Here is a 25,848-nt window from a genome sequence, read left to right on the forward strand (position 1 = left end):
ATCCAGCAGCACTGAATGTTCCTGCTTCACAGTTAGAACAGGTTGCAGATCCAGCAGCACTGAATGTTCCTGCTTCACATTGAGAACAGGTTGCAGATCCAGCAGCACTGAATGTTCCTGCTTCACAGTTAGAACAAGTTGCAGATCCAGCAGCACTGAATGTTCCTTCTTCACAGTTAGAACAAGTTGCAGATCCAGCAGCACTGAATGTTCCTTCTTCACAGTTAGAACAAGTTGCAGATCCAGCAGCACTGAATGTTCCTTCTTCACAGTTAGAACAAGTTGCAGATCCAGCAGCACTGAATGTTCCTTCTTCACAGTTAGAACAGGTTGCAGATCCAGCAGCACTGTACTTCCCAGCTTCACATTCCTTGCATTGCTTTGAATTGGTGTCCATATAATAACCTGGAGAACAAACTGAAAAGTAGAAATTTGTGTTAAGTGCATACTAGTTACTACTGTCTACTAGTGTTAATTGTAACAAGTTTAAAGTTAGTTGATTATACCGCGGAATGAATTTGAATGAAAATTTAAATAAGCTAAAAGATAAATCACCTTTTCCCCCGATTATAGCTATCTCATTCAAAGAAAATAATCCTCCTTGTGTTTTCACTATCTTGATCCTATCTCCATATTTACAGTTGGATATAGAGGCAAGGTTGTCAGACGATCCCCTCTTTGTGTACACTGTGAGGGTGAATTTCCCGCAATCACCCCCCTCACAGGTACACGAGGCCTTGTCAGGGCAGAGCCAGGTTTGTTTAGCAGTACCATCACCGATATACCTAACCAATTGTTCAACACAATATACCTGGTCTAGAGCTAATTTAAACCAGAGCTCATCTTTACCATCAGCTAATGTTGTAGCCTTTGTCTCCAGATCCAGGTCTATAGCATGGTTAGCAGAGTATGCCTTCTCGTTGTCATCTTTAGTGCGAGATTGTGTAGCACTAACTGGTGCTATCTCTCCGGCTACCCTCTTTCTAGTAGTCTTACCACAGTGAGATAAAGGGATACAGAGAAGAACCAATAATGGCAACTTTATCATTGTGTCTAAATAGGAAAGTTTCAAACATTCAGATAATGAAAGTGATAGGTTTAGTTTGGGTTGTGTTTGTATGATCAGCTATATCAGCTATATCAGCTATATCAGCTATATATATGCTATATCATGTCATGTATAATGTATATGTATTAAAAAACAGTGATAGGAACAGTATATACTAGAAGCATTACATTAGGAATAATGAATGTATTCTGCTTAAATAGTAACATTCCATGTAATAATATTGAGATATCATTATATTACGACATAAAAGTGCGGCGGGTGCAGAATCGCACTTTAAGCCGGTTCCCGCACATATATTCGCACTAAAAGTCGTTTTTCCCGCACTACGCAAACTCAAAGTTTGGAGCTTCCACACAATTTTCACAAATAGGGAGGGGGGAGGGGGGCCATAAAAATGTATGCCATTTCCGACACAGAACTTTAAAACCAACTAGCTGGACACTAGACCAACTAGTTGGACACAAGACCAACTAGCTGGACACTAGACCAACTAGCTGGACACTAGACCAACTAGCTGGACACTAGACCAACTAGCTGGACACTAGACCAACTAGCTGGACACTAGACCAACTAGCTGGACACTAGAACAACTAGCTGGACACTAGACCAACTAGCTGGACACTAGACCAACTAGCTGGACACTAGACCAACTAGCTGGACACTAGACCACTACTGAAGACCCAGACAGAGCGAGCAGTGTAGATAATGAATAGAGAGCGAGAATCAGGAGACCCACAGTTCAGGAGATACTTATAACTTCACCTGAACTGTGGGTCTTATTGTTTTTAGGGAGATTATGTGATTAGAGACAGAAGCTGAGTCTCTAGTGTGAGGGAGGAACATGTTAATATATATTCATGAGACAGGAGACAGGAGATTATATTCATGAGACAGGAGATTGCTGAGAGAGGACTACAATAGAGAGGGCAGGAAATAGGACGCCGTGCTGATTGTTAGAGGTGTTGTTCAGGACTACCTACTTTACTACCAAGCTAAAACACGTGGTCCTCTAGTCTCTACTGGCCCCTCTGGTGGCCCCTCTACTGGCCCCTCTGGTGGCCCCTCTGTGACAATACATGATAATAGCTGCTCTGTAGGCCTACTGTTACTACTGTTACTACTGTACCTGGCCTGGATACCCTGGATACCTTTACAGTTTAGCTAGTTCCTGTTTAATCCCTGTTTGAGTATCAACTTATCAACTGGGATTCTACTGTTGAAAAGATAATACCTCTCGTTAAGTTTCTACCACCACCACCACTACCATCACCACATCCACCACCAACACCACTAGTCACTACCACCAGTCCCCCGCCCGCCTCCAGCCGTTTTAAACAGTTATAAAGTTCACTATTTTCTAGTAATTACATTACGCTGGACCTATATTGTATTTGTACCCTACAATTTAAGAATGTTGGAGTGTGGCCAACTCATTACACCTCCTAATTCTCACACATTCTTTATAAAAAATGGCGTGGTCCCTCATACTACGAACCCAACATGATATTTACCACGAAAGTTGCTGAAATCCTTGGAATATGTTGTTTTCTTAGAATAGCTTTGCCGGTATTGCTATTCTGCCACAAATACACGTGGTTTTGTAATATGGCTGATCTAGAAAATTCTTATTATCAATATTCGGACACCAGCTTGTTAATTATACATGAGACTAGGTAAAGGTAACAGTAACCCTGGTAACAGTAACCCTGGCAACAGTAACCCTGGTAACAGTAACCCTGGCAACAGTAACCCTGGCAACAGTAACCCTGGTAACAGTAACCCTGGCAACAGTAACCCTGGTAACAGTAACCCTGACAACAGTAACCCTGGTAACAGTAACCCTGGTAACAGTAACCCTGGCAACAGTAACCCTGGCAACAGTAACCCTGGCAACAGTAACCCTGGCAACAGTAACCCTGGCAACAGTAACCCTGGCAACAGTAACCCTGGCAACAGTAACCCTGGCAACAGTAACCCTGGCAACAGTAACCCTGGCAACAGTAACCCTGGCAACAGTAACCCTGGCAACAGTAACCCTGGCAACAGTAACCCTGGCAACAGTAACCCTGGCAACAGTAACCCTGGCAACAGTAACCCTGGCAACAGTAACTCTGGCAACAGTAACCCTGGCAACAGTAACCCTGGCAACAGTAACCCTGGCAACAGTAACCCTGGCAACAGTAACCCTGGCAACAGTAACCCTGGCAACAGTAACCCTGGCAACAGTAACCCTGGTAACAATAACCCTGGCAACATTCACCCTGGCAACAGTAAGCCAGGAGGGATATGATTCATCTGTGTGAGAGCTATTTTCACATTACTTTATTCATTTTGTGGTTTTGGAAATGACAAATGGGATGTGTTAATCTGGTGACACGTACCCTCAGTAATCTCATTGAGAGTATTACTACACAACCACAGTCCCTTCTTATTGAGCTGATATATACCTCATCCAACTAGGGGTACATTTTGTGAACTACATTCTGTATAACTAGTTTATTAATATACTAGAAAGCCCGTGGTCACAGGGAGGAAGCTAATAGTAATCTTTGGTAGTCAGTTTTTATCGCATCAAAAAATATCCCTCACAACCGAAGATACAGCCGATTAAAATGTAGCTCGCACTGAACACAACGTAATTACCACAAAACCGATAAAAATGTCGCTCGCAAATCTTTGCACGTGCACGTACGTGCGCTTTTGAACACCAACACCATGGTTAGTGGTTACTATGCTACTTCCTATTTCTCATCTGATTTGAACTTGGGCGGTCGTACAGACAGACAGACATACAGAAATACATACATGTTACATACATACATACATGGTAAGGTCTCCTCCTAGTCGTTGGAGTGGCCTGCATCACACACATCGCGTTGGCGGCGTAACATATGTCTCCACTGTACTCGGTTGGTAGCCAAAGCTTCTGTTGTGTTATTGTCGATGTTTTCAACACCTGTAAACTTAGCAGCATCTTCGAGTACGCAGGACTTCCAGTTCTTACGGGGTCTGCCCCTTGACCTCTTTCCATAATTTGGCTTCCAGTTCAACAGAAACCTCGGTAGTCTAGAGTCTGGCATTCTAACTACATGTCCATACCAACGTAGCCTGGCAGCACTGATGAAAGTCTCAACAGACTTGATGCCAGCCCTCCTAAGAACTTCGTCGTTGGTCACATGAAAGAACCATTTAATCCTAAGGATCCTTCTCAAGGAGGTTTGATGGAAAACCTCGAAGCGTTTCATCTGCTTTTTGGTGGTGTTCCAGACTTCAGCTCCATACAACAAGATGGTGAGGACAGCAGCCCTATAGATCCTGATCTTGGTTGGAGTCTTTATAGTTCTGCTATTCCAAATGTTCCAGAGCTGATGAAAGGCGCCATTAGCCTTCTGGATACGGACATCCAGGTCTCTGTTGATTGTCCCATCCCCACTGATAGTTGCACCCAGGTAGACATAGTTGCTAACCTGCTCGACGGAAATACAGAAATAATTCTTTCAATTATAATAATGACTAGAAAGCCCGTGGTCACAGGGAGGAAGCTAATAGTATTCTTTGGTAGTCAGTTTTTTAGCATGAATTATAGTATTGATTACATTACATAACTATTAACTAGTGTTGTAATATTTGTATTATATTACCAATAATATTACAATATGTCTCTCTAGTATTTGGTAACATGTCATATATGTTATATGTTGGGCTATAATAGAGAATGTTTTAACATTAAGCTGTGCTTTCAGGATGAGAAAGGAGACAGAGGCAGAAGTCGCACAACCTGAGCTAAGATACCAACGTCAATCCAGTGACAGTGAGTAATTAACTAATTAGTCAGTTAATTAGTTAATTAGTTAGTTAGTTAATTAGTTAGTTAGTTAGTCATTCAGTCAGTCAGTTAATTGCTAGCTATTGAAATACATTAGTAAAACAGATGTTCAGACTTAAACGATATTAGCAAATTTGGTAAATCTTACATAGTCTTACATAGTACATACGTCATACTGTATGATGGTTAATAGCCAAAATAGTTGTCATTAGTTGGTCAAGTAGCAGCAGGTAACGCACAACTAAACTTAATTAATAAACTATAGAGTAGCCTAGCAGCAGGTTACACACAACTAAACTTTATTAGTATACTAAAAAGTGATTTTATTTGTATTATGAAAGCTATAATGCGAGGATATTAAAGACAAGTATCCAATTAGATTTACAACTAATTAATTAATTAATTAAATTTACAACTAATTAATTAATTAATTAGATTTAAAACTCCTGAGGTATAAAAATCTACCCGGCTAATCTAGAATCTCCTTCAACTCGTGGTTTGAAACCAATTCGTGGTTTGACTGTTCAACGTGAATTTGTCTTAATATGGCTTACGTTGGTTGTTTCTCGGAAACTCTCCTTTGTTACGCCACATATCTTACACATCCTTTACACATTTTACTAACTTGTCACTTTTGTTTCATTGCCAGGTGTCCTTTTCTTACAATAATTGTGGTTGTTTTGTTTGTCTCCTCACTTTATTAGAGTTACTAGTGTAACCTGTGCCTGCTGTCTCCTCACTTTAGAGAGAGAGAGAGAGAGAGAGAGAGAGAGAGAGAGAGAGAGAGAGAGAGAGAGAGAGAGAGAGAGAGAGAGAGAGAGAGAGAGAGAGAGAGAGAGAGAGAGAGAGAGAGAGAGAGAGAGAGAGAGAGAGAGAGAGAGAGAGAGAGAGAGAGAGAGAGAGAGAGAGAGAGAGAGAGAGAGAGAGAGAGAGAGAGAGAGAGAGAGAGAGAGAGAGAGTGGGAGAGTACACACACACACACACACACACTCTATTATCACATTCGGGTCACAAAATGATCAATTAATTAAACCACTTACCACCGACCGATTTAAAAAACCTTTATCATTTGGCTTCGTCAGAGTTTTCTCGGCACTATACCGAACAAAAACCAGCCCCGTAACTCTTACATTTTTTTTGATTAAGGCTTAAGCTGTTCGGGAATTCCACACAGACACACACACACATCTTGAAATTATTAGTATTGATGATAGTTATCCCAGTCTCCCCCTCAATTACCAGCTTCCGGTACATTCAGTGCTAAATTAAACTCTTTGAATTAAGTTTACAACGTTACTGTGAGTGTGACCACTAAGTCATGAAACTGATCTGATTACTGATATCAGATCTAATCAGTACGTGTTATCACAGTGTTGTAACACCGTATATTGCACCGTATATTATACTTGATAGTGGGTGGGCAACAATTGACCACCCGACAATTGACCCCCCGAGTGCCGACAACTGACCTCCCGACAACTGACCCCCGACAACTGACCCCCCGACAACTGACCCCCCGAGTGCCGACAAATGACCCCCCGACAATTGACCCCCGACAATTGACCCCCGAAAATTGACCCCCTGACAATTGACTCCCCGACAATTGACCCCCCGACAATTGACCCCCCGACAATTGACCCCCCGACAACTGACCCCCCGACAATTGACCCCCCGACAATTGACCCCCCGACAACTGACCCCCCCGACAACTGACCCCCCGACAACTGACCCCCCGAGTGCCGACAACTGACCCCCCGACAATTGACCCCCCGACAATTGACCCCCGAAAATTGACCCCCTGACAATTGACTCCCCGACAATTGACCCCCCGACAATTGACCCCCCGACAATTGACCCCCCGACAACTGACCCCCCGACAATTGACCCCCCGACAATTGACCCCCCGACAACTGACCCCCCGACAACTGACCCCCGACAACTGACCCCCCGACAATTGACCTCCGACAATTGACCTCCGACAATTGACCTCCGACAATTGACCCCCGACAATTAACAATATAATTTAATACAATTAACCCTAACCCTAACCTTAACCCTAACCATAACCATAACCCTTACGCTAACCCTAGTCCCTAACCCTAGTCCCTAACCCTAACCCTAACCCTAACCCTAACCCTAACCCTAACCCTAACCCGATCAATTGACCCCAGTGTAATTACATGGGGGGTCACTGTATATTACACACGATAAACTTAATCAGAGTGTCTGTTACTTTATTAGTAGTTACATCACGTAATTAAGCCAAGCACCTTCTAAACTACTATTATAGCCAGGTATTCAATAAATTTCTAAATTTTATCACTATTAAAGTGAAATTGAATAGAATTTGGATTCAAATATTGTCAAATTGTTATTATTCTAGAGAGTAAAAAAGAAAACTTTTATTACGTAATCAACGACCAAACCCCCCCCCGTCACAAACCCAAAATTTAAACCCCCCCCCCCCCACCCTAATTGGGAAACCCCCCCCCCCCCCCCCCCCCCCCCCCGCTAAACAGAATATGTGAACGACCCCCCCCCCCCACGAAAGAACAAACCCCCCCCCCCCCCCCAAAACCCCCCCCCCCCCCCCCACAATTGTGAACACCCCCCCCCCCCCCCCCCCCCAAAAGAACCCCCCCCCCCCCCGACACGAAAGGAAACCCCCCCCCCCGACCGAAAGGAACACCCCCCCCCCCCACACAAAAAAAGACCCCCCCCCCCCCCCCCCCCATATGAACGCCCCCCCCCCCCCCCGAACACGAAAGGAACGAAACCCCCCCCCCCCCTCCCCAAAGAAAACCCCCCCCCCCCCCCCCCTTTGAACAAAAACGACCCCCCCCCCCCCCGACACCCAAAAAACCCCCCCCCCCCCCCCCCCCCCCCCCTCCAAAATTTAACACCCCCCCCCTTCCAATATGGAACGACCCCCCCCCCCCCCCCCCTTTCCCCCCCCCCCCCCCCCCCCCCCAACCAAAAAACCCCCCCCCCCCCCCCCGGCCCCCCCCCCCACCAAAAAACGACCCCCCCCCCCCCACACGAAAAACCCCCCCCCCCCCCCCTGTGACACAAAAACCCCCCCCCCCCGGGGGAAACCCAAAAGAACACCCCCCCCCCCCCCCCCCCCCCGAAAAGGAACGACCCCCCCCCCCCCTCCGACCTTTTTCCCCCCCCCCCCCCCCCCCCCCCCCCCGGCTATCAGTAATATGTGAACGACCCCCCCCCCCCCCCTCGGCGATCACGTAATATGTAACACCCCCCCCCCCCCCCCGTCCAAAAGTGAACGACCCCCCCCCCCCGGGGGATCCCAAAGTGAACACCCCCCCCCTCGTGAACGAAAGGGAAAGACCCCCCCCCCCCCCCCGGCTGATCACTAAATGTGAACGACCCCCCCCCCCTTTAGAAAAGGAAACCCCCCCCCCCCCCCGAACGAAGGGCCCCCCCCCCCCCCCCTCGGGGTGATCACTAATATTTTGGGGAAAACCCCCCCCCCCTCGGCCCGGGAAGAAAACCCCCCCCCCCTCGGGTGATCACGTAATATGGAACGACCCCCCCCCCCCCCCCCCCCCCACGAAGGAACGACCCCCCCCCCCCCAACGTAATATTGGGGAAGACCCCCCCCCCCCCCCCCCCTCCACCTAAAGGGAAAAGACCCCCCCCCCCCCCCCGACCCGAAAAACCCCCCCCCCCCACACAATTGGAAAGACCCCCCCCCCCCCCCCCGACACAAAACCCCCCCCCCCCCCGCTGATCACTAATAGTGAAAAGACCCCCCCCCCCCCCCCCCAAAAGTGAAACGACCCCCCCCCCCCCCCCCCCCGACCAAAAACCCCCCCCCCCCCCCCCCCCCGGCGAACGAAAAGGAACGACCCCCCCCCCCCGGCACCCCCAAAGGAACCCCCCCCCCCCCCCCCCCCCCCCCCCCCCACGAAAAAAGGGCCCCCCCCCTCGGCTGATCATCGTAATATGTGAACGACCCCCCCCCCCCCCCCCCCCCCTCTCGGCTGATCACGTAATATGTGAACGACCCCCCCCCCTCGGCTGATCACGTAATATGTGAACGACCCCCCCCCCCCCCGCCCTCGCTGATCACGAAATAAGTGAACGACGAGCCCCCCCCCCCCCCTCGGCTGATCACGTAATATGTGAACGAACCCCCCCCCCCGCCCGCCCCCCTCGGCTGATCACGTAATATGTGAACGACCCCCCCCCCCCCCCCTATGTAGAAATATACACTCCTTGCCCTGTTCGTGATTTTGTGTGCTTGGAGATATAAATGAAAAAAATACAAAGTAAACAAAGTAGATCACTGTATAATAAATACTAATATACGATTACACTAAAAGCCTCCCAGTATTATACGCTCAGTGTTCTCACTTCTTTATTGCTCGTTTCTTCTTGTGTTACGGTATCTTGTCTTAATATTTTGTGTTAAAATCCTACGAGAAACACATGAGAGTTCCCGTGTTTAAACGTTTACAATGTTTTCCTCTCCAAACTTTCGTTGCCAGTAGGCCATAGATGTCCCATTGTTCAGTGTGGGAACACGGGCCCAGTAACCGAGCGTGCTAAATCACTGACACTCTACACTCGCTCTTCGAGATTTTTTCCATCCACTATTTTGTAAAAATATAAAGTGGAAGGTTACGAATGGAGGTTTTTGCAGAAAAACGTGGATTTTGGAGATTGCAGTAGGTGGGTCAAATGTATGTCGTGTTCCTTGCTTACTTCCGTTCGTTACTATGCAACGAAAAAGCCGCGCGCGCGCAGAATTTAACCACAGATGCATTGTGCTTCCTACAGACGATGGGTCTACTTGAACTCGCGTGACGTCACGTTACTAGACTGTTGATAAATGATCGCGCGACGAAATTAAGTCTTTCCGTAAATTACACGCCACGTTACGTATCCATTCTGTTCAATTTAACTTAACAAACCTTTCATCTTTATTTAATGAAGTACAAGCTGTTAATCATTTTGTTTTTGATGGGATGTTCCACCGACTTGGCACCGGATAATTTGATTAAATATGACATTTGTTTTGACGAGGTAAAAGTTGCTGTGACAGGGTTTTTGTTTGACTGTTTTGATATGTTTAGTATGGTATTATGTTACTTTGGAAACCAAGTATTATTGCCTACAATAAATTTGACCTCGAGGAGTTTGGTTAATGTGCAATATTACTTTTGTCATAATGTACATATCTGGTTATTATTCAATCGACTGACGTTTGTTTACAAGCACTCTGATTACGGTGTCAGCTCATTCTACACCTTCACGAGAACATTCTTCGTGCGGGGAGCTTTAGCGGCTAGTTCTGTCCTGGTTGTGCTGATGTTTGCGTCGTCGATGAACACTGGAGTTCTCGTTGGTTATGGTGAGTTCGTTTACGGTTGAAATTGCACATCTGCTACGTTTCGTTTCCTTAAGCTTTTCTGTGCTCTATTAGATTGGTTGTTGAAGATATCATTGTATAATAAATAGCAATCCTATTTATAGGTCGTCTGCTCTCTACACCCAGTCTATGGACGGTTCTAATGAACCCTCAACAGCTTTTCGTGGTCGCCCTTCAACCACAGAACACCTTGGTTTTGGCTTCAGGAGCTGTGTTGAGTGTTGAATTTTATTTGGAGTTTATTTTTCAAAGTTGTTGCAACCTTAACATCATGTCAACATTAAATTTGATTTATAATCTGGTTTTGGCTCAATTAATTTACTTGACATCAACAGTTGAAGCTGCTAGTGCTCAGTTGCAGTACCTCGAGGTTGCTGGCCTAATGCCATCTAGTCCTGCCATCCTGGTTCTTCAACTGGTCGTAAACGCTATAGCTGGTGATTCGTCTCCTTCTGCTGTTTGGTCCAGGATGTGCCTAATACTATCAGGCGATGTGGAAACTAACCCGGGGCCCGCACAGTTTAAGTGCAACACCGCCAGTTTCTCTCCTGAGGAGTTCGTCTATACGGATAAGAACGTGAGTATTTAAATGTTATGATTTTACTATAATATGTACATGTCTAGCCACATTTTCTAAATTTTTTTACAGTAAACCCCAACAGATGTAGAAGTATTAGTTATTACAACTTACACTCTTACTTCTATTTATGTTTTTACATTACACGATTATTGACAAATCAATTTTGTTCAGGTTGTGGTTATAGGAGATTCAATGGTTAAATACATTGATTCCGAACGTCCCGAAGAACCTACACGTTTATATCCGCAATCATACCGTGGACTACATGTTTTCTCTCACCGTGGTATGGACACTGAGCACGTGGCAGACGAGGTTACCAACATCAATCCTCGGAAACTGCCGCAGATAGATGCTGTCTACGTCATGGTGGGAACTAACAATATAAAAGGTAGGTGTTCGTGTGATAGTGTTACGTTTGCAGAAATGTTTACTGACCTCATGAATTGTGTGCATCTTAAGTTTCCTAAGGCTATTGTTTTTGTGAATATTGTTTTGCCTCGTTTTGATTATCCTAAGTGTGAAAGATCACATTTTCTTTCTAAAATTAATGCTTTTAACGCTGAATTGGTTTCTTTACGTAATAAATTTAATTTTGTATTAGTTTCTAACCCTTTTCACATTACTCCTAATGATGCTTTCAATTACATCCAGCGTACGGATAATTTACATTTCAGCTACACAGGTAACATTTTGTTTAAAAAGATTGTTAAGGCTAACATTCACTGCTATTTTTTTGGTTTTGCTAGTATCCCCACTCATCTCCGTTATCTAGTAGACAGTTCACTGATCCCTGCATCCCCTTTACCCTCACAATTTCCTGATCGGTCTGATAGCTTGTGGGACTTAACTCCGGGTGATTTTCCATCTACTACTTCTCCTGCACCTGTTCTATCTGCTGCACCTACTCTTCCTGCACCTGTTCCATCTGCTGCACCTCCACCATCTGCTGCACCTGTTCCATCTGCTGCATCTGCTCTTCCTGCACATGTTCCATCTGCTGCACCTCCACCATCTCCTGCACCTGTTCCATCTGCTGCTCCTCCTGCACCTGTTCCATCTGCTTCTACTCCTCCTGCACCTGTTCCATCTGCTGCTCCTCCTGCACCTGTTCCATCTGCTTCTGCTCCTTCTGCTACTGCTCCTTCTGCACCTCCACCATCTCCTGCACCTGTTCCATCGGCTGCTCCTCCTGCACCTGTTCCATCTGCTGCTCCTCCTGCACCTGTTCCATCTGCTTCTGCTCCTTCTGCTACTGCTCCTTCTGCACCTCCACCATCTCCTGCACCTGTTCCATCTGCTGCTCCTCCTGCAACAAAACCAGATCATGCTGCACCCGCACCTGCACCTGATACGCCTGCATCTACTCCTGCTTCACCCACACCAGTTCATGTTCCAGCTGCACCTGCTCCTGCTGCACCAACACCTGCACCTGCCTCATATATTTCGTCGAAGTGTCCGGAATGGCTTTATACAAGGCTGGCTTATTACAAAGATCTACTCCCTGTGCATATCGCAAAACATGTTGAGGAACTTTTACTGTCTAAAGTGAAACAAGGTCTTTTTATTAGACAGGGTATGAACTCATCGCAGGTTCTTCTTTTTGGCAAAGATAGATATGTTTACAACAGGGCTACTAAACATCTAAATCCTATCCCCATTCACTCAGAGCCTATACTACAAAATATTTTGTCCATTGTTAATGTTACATTGTCAGCTAACTTTAACAGCATATTGGTCAACTTTTATAAAGACTCCTCTACCATCTTACCATATCATAAGGACGATGAACGGCACTTGGACAAATCTGCCAAAATAGCGACTCTATCAATTGGTGCTACACGGTACATGGACTTTGCCACGTGTAAAAGGAACCGCCCTTCCTTCAGTCAGCAGCTTCTGTCTAATTCTTTGTTTGTTATGGATCCTGAGTCACAGTTAGCGTACTTCCATCGTATAGCTAACGGAAGTACCTCTGGTGTATGCAAAGGCTACCGTTTCAGTCTTACTTTCAGAACGCTTAAGCCGAGATCTATTGAAGGGATGTCGTCATCCGACCCTGTTTCATTAAAGCCCAAAACCCTCCATCAGACTGAAGGGGTGTCGTCATCCGGCCCTGTTTCATTAAAGCCCAAAACCCTCCATCAGACTGAAGGGGTGTCCTCATCCGGCTCTGTTTCTTTAATGCCCACCACCCTCGATAAGACTGAAGGGGTGTCGTCATCCGACCCTGTTTCATTAAAGCCCAAAACCCTCGATCAGACTGAAGGGGTGTCCTCATCCGGCTCTGTTTCTTTAATGCCCACCACCCTCGATAAGACTGAAGGGGTGTCGTCATCCGGCCCTGTTTCATCGAAGCCAACCACCCTCGATAAGACTGAAGGGGTGTCCTCATCCGGCTCTGTTTCTTTAATGCCCACCACCCTCCATAAGACTGACGGGGTGTCCTCATCTGATCATAATAACCGGATACATTTGTCATCATCATCCACCATTCTTCAAACACCTATTGTCCCTAGTGTGAGCCACAACTCTATTTCTACTGAGCTTTGTCATCTGCCATTTTTTCTTCGGATCCCTGCACCTTTTATAAGACTTACCGGCTGTCACCGTCTGCCACTGCTTCCCTGCACCCCTGATATGACTGAAGGGGCCGGGGTGTCATCATCTCTTCCTCATCCTGTGGAACCCTGCACCCCTGATATGACTGAAGGGGCCGGGGTGTCATCATCTCTTCCTCATCCTGTGGAACCCTGCACCCCTGATATGACTGAAGGGGCCGGGGTGTCATCATCTCTTCCTCATCCTGTGGAACCCTGCACCCCTGATATGAATGAAGGGGCCGGGGTGTCATCATCTCTTCCTCATCCTTCGGAACCCTGCACCCCTGATATGACTGATGGGGCCGGGGTGTCCTCATCTCTTCCTCATCCTGTGGAACCCTGCACCCCTGATATGACTGAAGGGGCCGGGGTGTCCTCATCATCTTCTGTATATGCACCATCTATTTCCTACAACGTTAGTAACACCACTATACAATCTCGGTCGCTAATGTATGGTGGAGGTCGAAATAACAATCCTTTCATCGACAATGAAGCTCAAGATGAAGAAGGTCATGTATCCCAAGAGTCTGACAACTCCCATAATTGTACAGCTTCGCCACATGATATGGACAATTTCATTGATGACACTGAATTGCACGAATCACAGGAGTATAGACCATATTATGACTGTCACAATGGTAACTATGTAGAAAGTTCCACGCTTTTGACCCCATCTACCGAAAATGACTCTTATGCTTCAACTGTTAACAAGAAAAAGGAAACGGATTCCTCTAAGAAATATGACACTCTTTCTAATATGGCTGATAAAGAGCTTCAAAAAGAGAAAGATCGATATTCTGCTCGTAATCGAATGCGGCAGCATCGTGCTTTTATGACAAGCCCACAGCGTTCACAACATCTTCAGTATGATTGTCATCGAAAGTCTCAAAAGCGAGCAACTATGACCACCACTGAGCTCACAAAACTCCAACAAAATGAACGATCTCGAATGTCTCAAAAGCGAGCAACTATGCCCACCACAGAGCTCACACAACTTCAACAAAAACAACGATCCCAAATGTCTCAAGCTCGGGCAACTATGCCCACCACTGAGCTCACAATACTCCAACAAACTGAAAGATCTCGAAAGTCGTCAACTATGGCATCTATGACAACCCCTGAACGCAATGCAAAAAAAGAGCAAAAACGTTTAAAGGAAAAGACCAGGCGCGCAGCAATGACAGATGAACAAAAGAAAATTGCGAAAGAAAAGCGACGCACTCGTATTTCTCTCAATAAAGCTAGAAATAGTACATCTCAGAAAATGTGCTCTCCTGTTCTCCTTCGTCAACATAGCCTAACCAATATGAGCGGTTACAAAACTCCACCAACCTACTCTGCACTTTTTAATCACAATCATTCACGGTCTCCAGCTTCATCGATTAAAACTGCTTACTCACCCCACGACATTTCATTTCATACAGTTACTGTTAATAGAAATAATAAAGTTACATCTCCTTTAAATGGATACGGAACTTCTTCTCAATCTCTACCAAAACTACACTCTACTCCACCGCATCACTCACCGTCATCTTATCGGGCACAGGTACCTACTGAGACTAATATTGATATAAAGTTTGCTGCTAAATCCTGTTTAGGTTCACCTTCATCTTCTAATACCTTTTCATGCCAAACACCTCCAAAATACACAGCTCAGAAATCAGAAACTGATTCGCATAAATCTCCAGTATCAACGAGGCTTATTTCTACTTTGGATTGGGACTTTGTTCGTTTTCCTCATGGCTCCAAATTATTAGCTGCAATTGAACTTAACTGCGCTAATAAATGCACCTTCTGCCCAGGTTTTATGGACAACTGCCCCTTTTCTCATCTCCAAAGTGTCTCCCTAAATCAACATTTTACTACTTCATCGGAACGATCAGCCTGCCAATCACCCCCCATGGAATATTCTAGCCTGCATAACTTTTTTGTGGAGGATCAACCCGAGGTACCACAGAGGCCTATTTCAACTTTGGATTGGGACTTTGTTCGTTTTCCTCATGGCTCCAAATTATTAGCTGCAATTGAACTTAACTGCGCTAATAAATGCACCTTCTGCCCAGGTTTTATGGACAACTGCCCCTTTTCTCATCTCCAAAGCGTCTCACCAAATCAACATTTTACTGCTTCATCTGAACCATCTGCCTGCCAGTCACCCGACATAGAATCGTCAAGCCTGCATAACTTTTCTGTTGAGGACCACCTCGAGGTGCCACCCAATGCTTCAAAGGCTTCTCCAGTGCCCCTTGAGCATCACTCTAAATCACCTCCAAAACTCTCATTTGATCCAAAGACTGACAACATTGTGAAGACTTTCCGTGCTAAAATGCGAGAGTACCCAGAATATGCGTGCATTAAATGTCACAAGCTTTTCTTCCGTGAAGGTGTTGTTAAGGCAAAGGATACTCTTAAGTTTAAGCTTAATATTCCTTCGGTTACTAAAGCAGATAATAAATGGATTTGTAAACGTTGCAATAGTTATTTAAAGCGTGGCAAGTTCTCCCCTATAGATGTAAACGAAATGTTCCTGGCATCAGGCGATCTCCCATCCTCCCTTCAGCCAAACCCCACCGAATGCCGCTTAGTATCCCAAATCATTCCATTTATGAAAATTTTATCCCTTCCTGCTGGTGGTCAAAGTTGTATTAAAGGCCCTGTTGTTAATGTCCCCATCCAACCTGACAGAAATTGCATGCAGCTCCCTCGTAAACTTTCTGAGTCTGGTATTTTAGCTGTCCGTATAAAACGTAAGGTTGAGTACAAGTCTGTTGTAATGTCTGATGTTGTTAATCCTGATAAATGTATAACATTATTAGTATGGCTTAAGAAAAACAATCCTTTTTATAAGAATGTTGTACTTTCCCATGATTTCATTAAACAAAATTACGATGGTGATAAGCAGTTCTTTGACTCGTACATGAATGATGACCCTGTTGTTGTTTCTATGTCAATATTAGATCTTATTTTATCAAATGTCACTAACGAGGGTACGTACTGTGATATGCCTTTTGAGTCTTGCATCCAAAAATCTGATCCAGCTGAGAACATTGATGACGGTAAAATACCTTTCATGGACTTTGCACCTGGCCAGGGTAGTAAACCTGTTCCTTTCCTTGGTAATGCCGACTACGAAGCCTTGTCATTTCCTGATCTATTTCCTCTCGGTAAGGGTCACTTCAACTGCAGCAAAAGAAATGATCTCATTAAGAAAAAACTTCTCCCTAAACTCTCCTTAAAAGATTACGCTGAAAGCAAATTATACTCTAAGCATAGAAAGTACGCTCAAAACCCCGAGTATATATTTTACATGCAGAACTGGATTGAACGTGATCAGCTACTTAGTTGCATTGCTACTCACATGCGCAAAGGTTCTAGAACTATGGACGGTCAAATCATTACCGCAGGGCTCCTCAGATCTTACCAGTGCAACATGGATCAGCTTCAAAGTAACATTGATGCTTATAAATTTATGAAAAATATGAAGGGTACTCCAGCTTACTTACAGAAGATCAAGAACGATGGTATAGCTATGGTGAATCAGCTAGGTAATTTTACTTGGTTCTTAACATTCTCCTTTAACGACTTGGTCTACTCAGTTCCGGCTATTCTGAAATTAATGGGTCAGGAACCTACGGATGAATTATTAAGTGACATAAGCTGGTTTAGGAAGCACGAGCTAATTAAAATGGACCCTGTCATTGCTGTGCGCATGTTCGACCGCTACGTCCGCAAAATTCTATCTTATCTGATTGAGGATCAGGGTGTCATGGGGGAGGCTTTGGCTCATTTTGGTAGAAATGAGTTTGGGGGCCGTGGATCCCCTCACCTTCACATGCTTCTCAAAGTAGTAGGTGCCCCTATACCAGGTGAGAGTCCCATCGAGGAAGTAATAGAATTTATTGATAAGTATGTTACAACTCATTATCCAACCCTTGAAGAAGATCCCGAGGTTCACAAACTTATCAAGCTTCAGCTGCACTCCCATACAAAAACATGTCAGAAAGGTGGTAAAGACATATGCCGTTTCGGATTTCCCAAAACACTTTCTGAGGTTACAAAAATTGTCTTTAAGGAAATCAAGAAAATGATGACAAAAAAGTCAAAAAACAACCAAAAGTCTGCTGACAGTGAACCCAAAGTTGAGGCTCCTAAACTGCGATCTAGAGATGTCATCTACAAACGTAAACCTGGCAGCGAAAATGTAAATACATACAATCGTCTTCTACTCCTTGCTATACAAGGGAACATGGATGTTCAAATTTGTATGAGTCCGTGGGATGTTGTTAATTACGTTATTTCGTATGCCACCAAAAATGAAAAAGAGGTTTGTGACGCCTTGAAAGATGTTATTAAAAATATTGATCAGCCGAGCAATAAGAACTCTAAAGAAGCCCTTAGACAGCTTGGTAATACTTTTTTAAATTCTAGGTCCGTCTCCGTCCAAGAAGCTATTTTTCGATGTCTGCCCCAGTTGAGTCTCTCCCATTTCAAACCTTCGGTTCTTTTCATTCCTTCTGACATGCCAGGGGATAGACATGGCATTGTCAAACCTCGTTCTACCCTACAACAGCTGCCAGATGATTCAGAAGATGTGTTCCATAACTCGCTTCTTGACAAATATCTCAATCGTCCTGATGATTTAGAGTCGATCTGCTGGGCTGAATTTGCTTCCTTATACGTTCGGTTAGACAGAAACGTAACTTCTAAAAACAGACACAAAGTAATTACTCTTAAATCTAATCTTGGCCAGATGATAAGGCGAGACTCGCCTCAAGTTATCAGAAGTAACAAAAAGTCTCGCACAAAGGAGCCTGAAAAGTATTACTATTCGAAACTGTGTTTGTACTTTCCGTGGAGAAAGGAAGCTGATCTTATTGGCTCCTTTGCCACTTATCAAGAGTCATTTGCTGAGAATGTTGATGCCATGAAACCCAACATCAAAAAGTTTGAACAATTTGACGACGACACTCTGCAAAAAATGGAAGCTGAAATAAGACAAGAGATCAAAGATTCACTTCTTGATGAAAATAAAAGGGAAGTTCTTGATGGTAGGCATCTTTTCAATCATCCCTTTGAAGGTATTGATATATCGAAGGAGGAAGAGAAGTCTGTGTTCAACGTCACTTATAAGGAGCCCATTGTCTCTGACGAACAGTACCAGCAAATGGTCACCAGCCTCAATGATAAACAGCGCGAACTCTTCAACATTGTAGATCATCACTCTTCCCGTGTTGCACAGGGTCACAAGGTCAATCAGCTTCTTCATTTTGTTAGTGGTGCTGGCGGAGTAGGTAAAAGTTTTCTCATAAAATGTATGCGCTCCTGTATCTCACGCAAGTTCCCAGACAGTATCATTAAACCTAGGGTTGCTGTTGCAGCTAGCACTGGTGTTGCTGCAGCTCTCATTGACGGTCAAACTGTTCACCAACTCCTTCAGTTAGATTGTCAAGAGGGCGGAAGAATCCAACCTAAACCACTTAATCCAAAAAAGAAGATGCAAATGAGGAGATTCTTTCAGCATGTAAGGTATATCATTATAGATGAAGTGTCCATGGTGGGTAACACAAACCTCAACCAGATCAATTCACGGTTGAATGAAATATTTGGGGTTCCTCCTGAAACCACAATCTTTGGGGGAATCAACGTTATCTTCAGTGGTGACCTTCATCAGATTCCTGCGGTTCAACAAACTATGGTGTTTGAGACTAAAGGTATCGCTGCTCTTGGGCCTAACATTTGGAAGGATTCAATTACATTTTCTGAGCTAACGGACATAGTTAGAGCAAAGGGTGACAGTCAGTTCACGGAACTCTGTCACAGGCTTAGGGTAGGAGAGCACACCCCAGAGGATATTGAGTTACTGAGTTCAAGGGTTGTGGAAAAGCAGCCTAAACCTGCTGAAATCATGGACTCAATGGTCATTTATCCAACCAATAGGCAGTGCAACAGTCACAATCAGGAGTGCATTCAAGAATTGAGCAAAACCTCTTCAATAGTTAACGTTGTTGCTCAAGACAGATTCTCTAATGAAGTTTTCAACAAATCTTCTAATTTTGGCGACAAAGTTTACGACAAAATGAACAAGAAACCCCAAGATTACACGACTGATGATGTGAACAAAACTGCTGGGTTACCAACTTCATTAAATATTGGTCCAGGAGCTAGGGTCATGGTGCGTGTTAATATCGACACCCCTGACAAAGTTGTAAACGGTGTGACTGGGACTGTCCACAGTTTCCAACTCCAAAACGGCAAATCTGTCAAGGACGGTTCATGCAGTGCTAGAGACATTCGGCACGTTAATGTTATGTTCGATGATGTTAACGTCGGCAGAACCATAAAACATCATTGTGACAATTTCTGCGCTAACAATTGCACTAAGGCAGGCACTGTTCCAATAAAGCCCGTGGAAAAGGAATTTATCTCCAAAAAGAATAGTAAAACATGGCTTAAACGCTATCAAATTCCATTGGTTCTCTCTTGGGCCTGCACTGTTCACAAAGTTCAGGGTTTGACTTTGAACAAAGCATATGTATTCCTCGCTGGAGCATCAAAAGGTCACTCATGGCAGTCAGGCATGGCATACACTGCTATCTCTAGGTTGACATCTCTCCTTGGTCTGCACTTCATATCTTTTGACCCCAGGCAAATTCGCACATCTAAGAAAGTTGTAGATGAGTATGCTCGACTACGTGATGTTCCTAAATTTTGTGTTGTCCTCCAAGGTAATAATGTTCCTGCAGCTACTTGTGAAGAATTTTTAATAATGAGTCCCATACCATCTGATCCCATCACTCTTCCCTGCAGTAAACCATGTAATGTTTCATCTTCTCCGCACAAGACCATCATCACCTCGCCTGCTGTATTAAAACGCCACATTCCTTTTTCTCCATTAGCGGATCTTACGAAGAAACATTTCAAGGCTACCTCATTATATTCTCCGCTCTCTATGATGTCTCCACAGTCTACTACTGGTCTCAAACGTCCTTTACCAAACTCTCCTCAAGTTCCAGCAAGTCCACTTCTAAGTAAACATCTCAAAACAACAAAGTCTCCTTCTCCTTCATGCAGTGCAGATGTGGTCAACAATCCGGTTATCCAAATTCCTATCAGTTATCCACAAGTTATCTCTGAAACTGTTGGCAGGGCACATGTCATTGATTTTTTGGGTCATCCTCAATCGGCAGAAACTGCAACTTTATTACAATCTTTGGGATTCTCAGTCAATGCCTCCTTTGCTAATATCCAGGTTAATTCCAGTTGTGGTTACATCGCCTCTAGAGTCATTTCTAAACTGAAGTCCTTCCTTTCGACAGGCCAGTCATGGTTTAACGCATCACTGTTCGACTGTAACTATTGGGGAGCCTCGGATTTTGAGACAGACATATGTGCACTAGGTAATCATGCTCTTAACATTTCCGGCACAAGTCCCGTATTCCTATCAGAAACTAATTGCCTTGATCTTATTCCTATTTACTCGCTCCATTTTCATAATTTATTATTTATACATAGAAATGATTATCTTTCCAATGTAGAACCTCCCCATAGTAAGTCTACGTTCAAAGCCCGCATCATACACCTTTGGGATAAGTTTAAGTCTAACGCACAGGTCCTTCCCCCAACCTTATTTATAGTTAATACTGACGATGGTCATGGCGTTCATTGGTATACTGTGATTTTAGAAATTGGCTCTGCGCACTCCCCATCTCATGAATTGTAATTTCACCCTCGGCATTGTGAATGTTAGCCCTTGCACTTATGAGTAATCTTACACTCTAGCTCTCATTTACTATCACCAATAATTTCTAACAATCACGAACACCACTCACCCCATACCTATCCTAGAACTTTCACAACACCATACCAGTGCTGTTGTATCGTGACTTCTTGCGGTGTGAACAGTGTAGTCAGCCTTACATTCTTACACTCGAGGTTCTGATTACACAGGTAATATTGCCGCTATTTTAAAGCCCTCGCCTTTTTTGTCGCTTACAATAATGCTTCACATTCATAATACTAATCAGTTTCAATTACTTATTCACCGTTACGGTTCAAATTGCCAAAAAAATTAGTACACAGTAATATTGCATTGCACCATAGTTTCTCCTAACATTATTCGTTTTTCAGGAAGTTAGACGTGCAACAGGACACTGAAGTTTAAGACACAGGCTACAACAATTATAACATTACATTTACTATTATTCTACAATTTACTCAACATTATCTTATATCTACTTTAATTTACATTTAATTTATCACAATTATACTTTCAATATTAATTACTAATAGCATTAAATCCTTAAATGTCACGCACATACTCCTTTTTCATTTCACTTGTACTCCAACTTTATAGTAGTTCTTCAATCGAAATATTGTTCAATCGAAATTGTTACCTTAAAGTTATACTTTTCAAAATGTCACATACATATGTCACGTTATTATCTCATAATATATCTTTAAACCCCTGTAAAACCTCAGTTATCAGATAAGATTGGATGCATTATCATATGTTAGCAAAGAGGTTCGTCCGAGCAATTTACCCGTGGGATTGTCACGTGCTAACGGAAACTGAGAAGAGTGGTTAACTTCGTGTGGTTATTGTACCTCATCATCAACTGTTCTCAGGCTAATTACCTCGCCTCATTCTCCACATCTACATAAAAGGGAAGGTGTTTTTATACTTTTTCATATAATAATACAATTATTATGTGCATTATGCTAAGTTTTCTCCAGTTTTCATTCCGGATTGCTTCAACACTTCTGATTTAATGTATCTGTAATATTACGCACGGCACAATCACAACTTATTTCCTTTTCAGATCAGTTACTTGCTCTTTTCCAGTTTTCACATTCACAACTGTCGACAGTTCCTTGCATGCCAAAGGCTCACTTATAGAAACAAATGCCGTCCTCGAATCAGCCCTCCTTGACAGTTAACTTTATCACATCACAATTCATGAAATGGTTCGTAAATTCAACATTACTCGACAAGACTGTCACCCTATGATTCCGAAGTAATATAATATACCTTTTTGAACCTACATTAGTGACATAATCTGTCGATCACATGACCAACTAATTGAATAATCAACTGATTTCAGAGCAGCTGTGAACACAATTTTGTCAGCACCAATTGGAGACATAACGCACACCATCGGCTGCTGATTGAGTGATATTACTTCCTTCTTCACAGATCTACAAAATTTGTAGATCTTTAATCTTCTACTTTACACTAACCTAGCAAGACAATGTTATTAACACTTCATCATAATTCATACTGAACTAATTAACATACTGAACAGTGAGATTTGAATTCCAATAATTGGTATCATTGAAGTATGACTATAAAACATTATTCAACCTTGTATAACCACTAATTTGAAAGTGGAAGAGAGGGACCAGTTCTAAGCACAACATGATAATAATATGTTCTCTACCTTATTTATCCATTTCTATTTCACCGCAACCTAGATTATATCGTGTATTAATTTTCTCTGGCACAGAGTTGCGCGTTGTTATGGCAACTTTGATCTTAACGTTTGCGGAGGGACAACATTCAAATCTACACGCGATATTTCAGAATACAGCCGCGCGGCTTATCCGTAAAATTAATTAAATTACCTCCACGCGCGCTGTGACTGGACAACATTCACTTTATTTATTCATATTTTCTTCGATGCACAGATATTTTGATCCCCTAACATCGACAGACATCAGTAAACTAGCGGCAACTCCTAACTTGAGCTAATTAACAATTATATCAAGCTGGTCCGGTCAACTCTACTTCATACATCATACTTTCATTGTGATTGTCTTTTATTTGGGTTTCTGTAACCATACAGTTAGTCAATTAACTTTAGCCAATTCACGTGACACCAGAAACAAAACAATTAATTGAAGGCCGAGGTATGATAAAATTTTGACATTTGGTACAAGTGGATGGAAATCTAGCGTCCGCCAACAGTCGAACAAACGGGCGCAATTCTTGTTATAAAAGTGCCCCCCGACAGTTGAAACCCACATGAATCGATGTATTTTCGAACGCTGATTCCGAATCACCCCACATGACATAGGGTTAAAATGCTCCCCTGGCAAGATATCGGCGAAAAACTGTCTCGATCGCGTGATATCAGATATGGCCGTATAAGGAAGCTGGTATAAGTTCTCATTGAGGTTAGGGTTTCAGCATATCATTTAGTTAGGGATTGGGTTAGGGTTGGGATCAGATTAGAGGGCACTGGCACTGACACGGGCCCACTAACTGCAGCTGTGACACGGGCCCAGTAAATTTGAGAGTAAATATTCGGGTTTTGGTTTGCACTGTAATAATGAAATATGATATGGATGAGGTTTCTGTTTCACATTTTGTTATAAGCCTGACAATTTGATAAGAACCAGAATATAAATACACTGTAGAGATACAGAGTACCTGATTATCGGTCACCGTTCTTATCAATGCTAGAATATTACATAGCACTTAGCTGAATATTACATAATATTTACTACTAGCCCACGGAATCACTTTTCACATCATGAGTTTCTGGTTAATCATGACAATGATCTTTATTTTCTTGGAAATGGTTAAAATCTCAGTTATCCTGTCCCGCTGCATGTAGTATCGTACATGTGCTTTATCGAAACTTCAAAGAATTCTATAACGCATTCTTAGCTTAAGTAACGTCTTTACGTTATTAACTTGTAATGTAGTAATGTTAAATATCATTCTTTTGAAACAGTAACTGATAGAATATACAGATTAGTTAGTAACTAACTAGAAGTAACGTAAAAGGAAAATGTATGGCATCACATTATCACACTATTTTTACATTTTTATTTTTATATCGTGATGATCGTTATATTTCTTTTTATTTTCCTTCATTTCCAAGAATAACTTCAGACTTCTGATAATTCTCAGAAATAATTATCGATACTTGATACTTAACGAATTAAAAATACACCTCTTCTTAAACTCTTCCAGCCGGAAGTTGCCATCTTTTTGACTAATCGTCATTTTCACTCCCAAGATTGTGTATTTATAAATAAATAATAATGAATTTGTCACAATAATTATTATGATGCACCTAGCACCATTACTAATCTAAATGATTCTTCCTACCTCAGTTATCAGTATACACTATACACCTATTAATACCAGTGCGGTTTTATATATCTTCTTATTCTGTACGTTTTTAACGGCGAGGTGTTATATAAAGTGTTGTCGACTCTAATATAGACTTATACCAGATCATACCTGCGTTCGTGACATGTCGTCAAAGACGCAAAGATACTACAGTGCTTTACGGAAGGCGCTTCTATACAATTGTGAAAATGACTGCGCGGCGCGCACTCTCGCAATTATATAATATGTGATTTATCAATTAGTTATTCTGACTGACATTCTGTACTGAAATTATGCAATCCAATTTCCAAACACTCCAATATTACAGTTTAAAAAGTCGTATCAGTTGTGTGGTAGACCTCTAGAATCAACATTCAAGTTAAAAGGTGTAAAACTGAAACTACCGCGGTGGTAACTTTGTGAAGTTGTGACGGGTCGTGAGTCGTGTCACGTGTTTGAAATCAAGATATTATGATAATTTCTAGGACAAAATAGGCTTTTGTTTAATAGTAATGGCCAAAAGGCAAAATTAAAAATGTACATCTACTATTTTTTGTGAAGCATAAAAAGTAAAAGGATGTTTATGAATGATAGGTAAAGTGAAAGGATGGTTATGATGGGCAGTAAAGGGCGTAGTAGGATTTGTATAAGATTATGCACACACAATTCGCAAGTCAAGTCCCCCCCCCCCCCCCCCCCCCCCCCCCAACGGCTGGGAAATGCAGATATTTACGAAATCTATCATGGGGCCACTAGGGAAGGGTCGGCACCCTATTAGGGGTTGTGGCATGTGGCTGAGGTGGCCAGTGGCTGAGGCGGCGTATCTTAATGTCCTACACTATTCTGTGCAGTAAATGTCAGCCGCTTTGAGTTATATGAACGATTAACTCACTTGAATGTAGCCATTAGAAAAGATAAGTATTTTTGGTGTATGTTCATTATTTATGTTATTATTGACATTTTCTTTATTTTTAGGGAAAAGAAGTGTGGGAGGAATGGCTAAAGATTGTAAAACCTCAGATAACGGTTTTTATGGTACCGGGGCCAGAACCGACAACTTGAGCGACGAAATGAAACTATCAATTAGAGGTTTATTAGCAACTATCAATTAGAGTTTTATTAGCAACTGTCAATTAGAGATTTATTAGCAACTATCAATTAGAGATTTATTAGCAACGCTATCAGAAAGTTTTGAATTTTCGTCGTCAGCTGAATAACAATTTGTAAATTGCCAGCACAATTATCTTTGTGTTATATCC

At 43.0% G+C, this 25,848-nt stretch overlaps 2 protein-coding genes across 3 annotated transcripts in view; both read left to right on the top strand.

Annotated features, from left to right (window-relative positions):
• Nucleotides 1-25,848, top strand: part of LOC134822366 (mucin-2-like) — a 100,782-nt gene that overhangs the window by 72,455 nt on the left and 2,479 nt on the right. The window contains exons 3-4 of one of the 2 annotated variants that reach the window (XM_063833396.1): nt 4,813-4,880; nt 25,565-25,678. In XM_063833396.1, coding sequence (XP_063689466.1) covers nt 4,813-4,880; nt 25,565-25,678 — 182 coding nt within the window. The remainder of the gene's footprint in view (nt 1-4,812; nt 4,881-25,564; nt 25,679-25,848) is intronic. The other variant, XM_063833397.1, reaches the window with a different exon arrangement.
• LOC134822183 (uncharacterized) lies at nt 13,508-21,631 on the top strand. The gene is made up of 5 exons (XM_063833095.1): nt 13,508-13,885; nt 14,078-14,273; nt 15,534-19,907; nt 20,393-20,498; nt 21,598-21,631. The coding sequence occupies exons 1-5, from the start codon at nt 13,508-13,510 to the stop codon at nt 21,629-21,631; spliced, it is 5,088 nt and encodes a 1,695-aa protein (XP_063689165.1).

Source organism: Bolinopsis microptera, chromosome 10 (assembly GCF_026151205.1).
Source record: "Bolinopsis microptera isolate Bmic1 chromosome 10, MBARI_Bmic_1.0, whole genome shotgun sequence".
In the NCBI taxonomy this organism is placed as follows: Eukaryota; Metazoa; Ctenophora; class Tentaculata; order Lobata; family Bolinopsidae; genus Bolinopsis; species Bolinopsis microptera.